This window comes from Megalobrama amblycephala, linkage group LG21 (assembly GCF_018812025.1).
Source record: "Megalobrama amblycephala isolate DHTTF-2021 linkage group LG21, ASM1881202v1, whole genome shotgun sequence".
NCBI classification, from domain to species: Eukaryota; Metazoa; Chordata; class Actinopteri; order Cypriniformes; family Xenocyprididae; genus Megalobrama; species Megalobrama amblycephala.
The window spans coordinates 11843947-11849860 of record NC_063064.1 but is presented as its reverse complement, the minus strand read 5'-3'; the positions used below and the strand labels follow the sequence as shown (position 1 = coordinate 11849860).

Sequence of the window (5914 nt, the reverse complement as noted above, 5' to 3'; positions counted from 1 at the left end):
CAAATCACTGCTTTGCATACAGAATATCAGTTATATAAACCTGATACAAACACTGGTCTAATAATTAATCAAAATTTCACTTTTTATTTTCAAAAACAAACATACATGCAACAGCAATGTTCAAAAGTAGCTTACAAAATGTCTGATACATACGACTAAATTCAACATGAACTGAAATAAATGACAACATAAGCATGAATTTACAAACGCTGATATGTTCACTTACAATACCTTTATACAAGCTTATACTCATAAAAACTCAAAAATAACTTTCTCTATCCCGTGTAGTTACAAAATACTATCAACACTATGACAACAGATTTAAAGAGATAGTTCAACCAAAAATGACGATTCCATCATAATTTACTCGCTTTCATGTCGTTCCAAACCTGTATGACTTTATTTCTTCTGAGGAACACAAAAGAATATATTTTGAGAAATGTCACCAAAAATGTTTTTTAGGAAGAAGTAAAGTTGTACAGGTTTAGAACGACATGAAATGACGACAGAATTTTCATTTTTGGGAGAACTGTCGATTTCACAATATCAAACCATTCTGGTAATCAGTTGCATTTGGAACTGTACAGAAAGACAAAAAAATAAATGGTAAACTCAAGGTGCCATACTTCTGGCATCAACAATGTCAAGTCAGTGGCACTTGAAATCCATAGTGTCAAACACCTTTATTTATCACAACTAGCCATGTCAGGTCTTATTTTGGATAGAGAGTAGTCATAACATATGAACAATTATATTCAATGTTCATTTACATGTTCTTCAAGTTATCTGAATGAAGTGTCCATAGCCAACAAACATATGAAAGAAAACATCACATTATAGCTGCCAGTCATATTTATCCATCTAAGAGTTTGAGAATACTTTCTCTCTCTTTTAAAGCTTTCCATGCCTGATCTTTCTCTTTTTTTGTTGGAGTGCGTTTCTTTTGCCTGGCTGCCATGATGCGACGGAAGGCCTCCATGACCTCGTTATCAGCCACACGGACCCGCTGACGAAGCTCCTGTTTTCGCATCTCTTCCCGTGCCAACCTGCATGAACGGGGTGAAAAGAAAAATATAAGCCTTGTGTTTCACAATGCATATGGGGAAAAAACCCATGCTACTAATTCTCATTTACAATATGGGTATATCTAAAATACACAGCTGGCTGCTTCAATACAGTTCTCAAAGTTGTCATCTGACTAAAACTATGGAAGAGAAAATCATAACTTCTCATATCAGACTGCTCCCTCTAACTCTTAGAAAGATTACATGCTTATTTTCATGAGCCAGGCTTCATTTTGTGCTGACGTCAGTCTTGATCTGGATCTGAGGCTCTTTCGGTGAGACTCACTTGAGCAGTTCCTGCTTGCGCGAGCGGTTGTGGGCAGTCAGAGCTTTGAGTTCAGCTTGTCTTTTCTGCAGCTCAGCCAGCACCTCGTCTTCAGATTCTCCTCCAACACCTTGCCTCTCATCAGAGTCCAGCAGCCCCTGAGACACCAGCTCCTCTCTTATACGAGCCTCCAGAGAGCGTGTGTGAGGCACACTGGGGAAAACAGAATGAGAAAATACAAGATGAAATTCTGTGTGCTTAAGCATGATTCATCATTATTATTCCAAAGAAAACATTTTTTTTTTTCACAATCTTTCATCAAAATGTAACTGATTTCTTTGCCTCTGAAACAACTTTCAATTTTGGACGATGTCACCCAGGCCATGGAGGCTATTGGATAATCTTAACCAGTAGCTAAATATGTTGTTATCCCATTCATGTCCACTTTTCACAATCCGATCAATTCCCAAATCTACAGTTTTTTCCCTGTCAATGAATGTCCAGTTTCAATGTCAAAGCAAAGACTATAGACTAACACAAGACACGTCACTCGTATTATTATGAATGGGAGAAAGAGCAATGCGCAATATGGCGAAATAAGTCCTGCCTACTAAATAAGAGCCAATCGCTGATTGGTAAAATCATCGCGTCACTGCAGCGGCCGTTAGAAGCTCCGGTTCCTATAGAAACAGTCAGATGCGTGCCTCCGAAATGAGGCACAAGATAAGCGCATTTAGGACTGCGCATGTGCATTAGGGCTGATTCAGTCTGAAAAATACCGTTTTTTGTAATGATTTGAGCGTTTGGAAACAAAATTTATGAGAGAGCTGTTGTCAGATTTCATTGGTGATTTCAAATATGAAATTTAATCGAAAGCTTGGCAAACAGCTTTAGAGAATTTTATGTTTCCCCATTCAAAGAGATAGAAGCTGCACTTGGATGCCCGAGAGGCATTTCAAAGAAATTACCTGTCTTAAAGGGACTTTGGTCAAAGTCAATGAAAGAATACAATTTTTAAAACTAGTTGGTTGTTTGGTTGGCTGAACAACTAGTTAACTACTTGCTAAAGCTTGGAAGAGCCAGGATATTTTTAAATATAACTCTGATTGTGTTTGTCTGAAAGAAGATAGTCATATACACCTAGGATGACCCGAGGGTGAGTAAATCATGGGATAATTTTCATTTTTGGGTGAACTAACCCTTTAACTGGCCCTAATATAATTATACTGGTTCACCTGACCCTGATTGGACACGTTTCTGTTTGCATAAGGTGTGTTCTTGTATTCAAAAACAGTTAGACAGAGCACAACAAAATAGTTTAAAGTGTCAAGAAGTGTTAAAACAACTGTTTTTAAAAGTTTTTTAATGTTATTTATGTTTTTACCTGAAGGCTTTACCCTGACTACGAGGTGACGTACCGGCCCCATCATCCTTCCCTGGAATGTCTGGAATAGGGGAATCCTCCATAGGAGATATGATGTTCTCCTACATGCATGAAAAAGGATTCGACTGAAACATTTAGCCACTGATATAAACTGAGCTGCTACAAAGTTGACTAAATGTTGCACAATATAATGACTTATTTTAGCAAATGATGAGTCACTGACCTCAACAAGCGCTTGTAGAAGACGCTGAGTAAGAGGGCCAAAGGGACAGCCGTCGTCAGGAGGTTCATGCTGAGACTCTGATTTCTTCAGTAGGGCATCTACATCTAACCAAACCAGAGGAGTAGAGGATAAAAGAAACACATGCATAAAATTCAGTGCTGCAACCAGAATCAAGATACCTCTTTATTGTCACAGTTACCTTTAGCATCCAATTCAGAAAGAGGACCCATCATGCTTTTCTTCTTGTCATTGGCTCTGGCTCCCTCTCTTTGCTCCTCCAACAGGTCTTCTTGAGCCCAGCGTTGGGAATAGTGCTTTCCAAGAGTTGGGATCTGAAAGGAAAACCCCGTCAGAGCTCAGAAGTGAACAATCAACAAAAAAATCCATTTAACAGGCATTTCTCTGAATATAGAATCAGCTGAAGGAAAGGAAAGAGAAAGTTGCAATAATGCAGAGCAAGAACTGAACTTTAAAAGATCTTTACCTTGTAGTACTCAGCTTCATCTTCAGGGGGTTTGAGCAGCTCTTCCAGAACTCTGATCTCTTCATTTGTAATGTCTGCACAGTAAGGCTCCACCGAGGCCCAGAATCTGTTTTACACACATATAGAATATACACAACCTTTCAAAAGTTTGGGATTGCTAAGATTTGCTAAAAATGCTTTTGAAAGATCCTTTTTGCTCACCAAGGCTGAATTTATTTGATCAAAAACACATTAAAATAAGTAATATTGCGACATGTTATTACAATAATTAAAATAACTGTTTTCCATTTCAATACATTTAAAAATGTAATTTATTTTTGTGATGGCAAAGCTGAATTTTCAGCATCATTACTCCAGTCTTCAGTGTCACACGATCCTTCAGGAATCATTCTAATATGCTGATTTGTGGCTCAAGAAACATTTCTCATTATGTGCTTCTTAATAATATTAATGTTTTTAATATTTTTTAATATTTTTTATTATTAATGTATTTTATATATCTTATTAGTATTTTTGTGGAAACCATGTTTTTTTTTTTCTCAGGGTTCTTTAATGAATAGAAAGTTCAAAAGAACAGCATTTATTCAGAAGAGAGAAATCTTTGAAACATCATAAATGTCTTTTCTGTCACTTTTGATCAATTTAATGCATCCTTCCTGAATTCAAGTTCAGGCTTGAATTTGCATTGAAATAATTTGATAAAAATCTTTAACTGGATTCTGATAACTTAATATTTCTGCTCTGAAATAAAAGAATTAAATGAGAAAGAATTGATAACTGATTTAATTTAATACCTCATGTTTCTGTAGGCAAAAATCTGATCTGTATCCTAAATCTGGTTTAAATTCATATAAATTTACATTATGGGCAACACAAACAAAACATGAAGTATCAACAAACCTGTTGGGAGCATCATTTTTAGGATTGCGAGGTATATCTTGGGGGTCCACTTCAAATTCAAAGTCCTGAACCTTGGTCTGTATGTTCTTAGACTTCGGTCTACCTGGCCCAGGTCCGGGACCATGACTTCCTTTTCCATCAAGCTTCTGTTTTTTGGGCTTGGAATGACGAGAAGATGCTGCGAGATCTGGATCCTTCCCTAATTTCAAAAATCTTTTGTCCCCTTTTTTGTCCTGCCAGTCTGTAAGAATCTGTTTCAGAGAGAAAACATAAATAACTTTAGACATGAGCAGTAGGTGGGAGAAAGACAAATACAAAAACATTACTTTTCACCTGTCTCTGTTCTTCCAGCGCTCTGAGACGTCGGCTCGCAGAGGACAGGAGTGTTTCCAGCTCCAGCTGAAGCGTGTCCAGCTCTTCAATGCCAATGCCATCATCTTCTGAGCGGCTGAGTACTGCAGTATAGCGTGGACACACTTTCACATGGTCCACAGGTTTGAAGTCATAGTACTTCAGAGGTGGGCAGTCCTTCAGTTCACTCATCTTCTCATTAACAGAAACCTATATCTGAGTATAAATAAAGTCAGGGTTGTGTGAGGTATCCAAAATGGGTTTGATTAAGTCCTTACTATAAATGAGCAACACAGACTGTAAATAATTTTGTTTAGGTGGTAAAGGCATGGATGGTTGCTAGTAAACATCTACACAGAGAGTTAATGCTAGAGATGGACTTCTGTAGATGTTATTCATAAGGTTTTATCTGTGACAATGCCAATCTTGCATGTATTGCACCCCTGTATTCTCTCTCACTCTGTTATGCACCATATATGTGAGCAGTGTGAGATCATGAGCAGCCACTGTAAGCTAACGGCTACATGCTAATTCAGCTGCATGCTGTTCAAATAACAGGGAACCAGCTATAACATTTATCAACAAATATGCACATTGGTTGCAATAAAAAAGCTTATAACGTCAATTTATAAATATGTTAAAAGTCAAAACAGGAGGACAACCTGAACTCGTACAAAGCATTTATTCATAAAATATCATTGTTTACCTTCGATAAAGGGGCATCCATTGCTGACTAAACCATTATGTCAGCACGGTGGGAGAACGTTCACCGATTAAATTTTAACAACAAGAATGTGTATTACAGGTACTTTACTACGATCAACGTGTGTTTTATTAACACATCTAAACTCATTTGTATGAACTATCTGCAAAATCATTATTCAAGATCAGATAAATACTTCCACTTGTCAGTTAACGTCCACAACATAACAGCGCAGCGCATGGAATGGTACATTCCTGAATGAAGCGCGTCCAAACACTGTAAATAAAGATTATTTCTTTTTAGAGACTCACGCGCGGTTTCAAACCACAATAGAGATAATGTTTATTTCTGCACAGTAATATTTTTAGACAAACGCTCTTTTGACTGTAATGTATGTGACCTGTCGTGTTATTTGCCATATAAGGAAGAAAAAGCGAATCAAGGTAAGATTGCTACTGGGCTTGACCGTAAATATTAGAATAGATGTGAAAAGTGCACGGGCGTTTTGGTGTTTATATAGTCTTCTCTCAATTTCAGCGT

The 5914-nt window shown here is 37.4% G+C and overlaps 1 protein-coding gene across 1 annotated transcript; it reads right to left on the bottom strand.

Annotated features, from left to right (window-relative positions):
* Positions 1-58: 58 nt before the first annotated feature.
* On the bottom strand, positions 59-5788 carry tada3l (transcriptional adaptor 3 (NGG1 homolog, yeast)-like). The gene is made up of 9 exons (XM_048173646.1): positions 5378-5788; positions 4654-4887; positions 4321-4571; positions 3421-3526; positions 3136-3268; positions 2937-3040; positions 2714-2814; positions 1351-1542; positions 59-1046 (listed from the first exon to the last, which is right to left on the bottom strand). The coding sequence occupies exons 2-9, from the start codon at positions 4861-4863 to the stop codon at positions 854-856; spliced, it is 1290 nt and encodes a 429-aa protein (XP_048029603.1). The 5' UTR covers positions 4864-4887; positions 5378-5788; the 3' UTR covers positions 59-853.
* Positions 5789-5914: the final 126 nt, after the last annotated feature.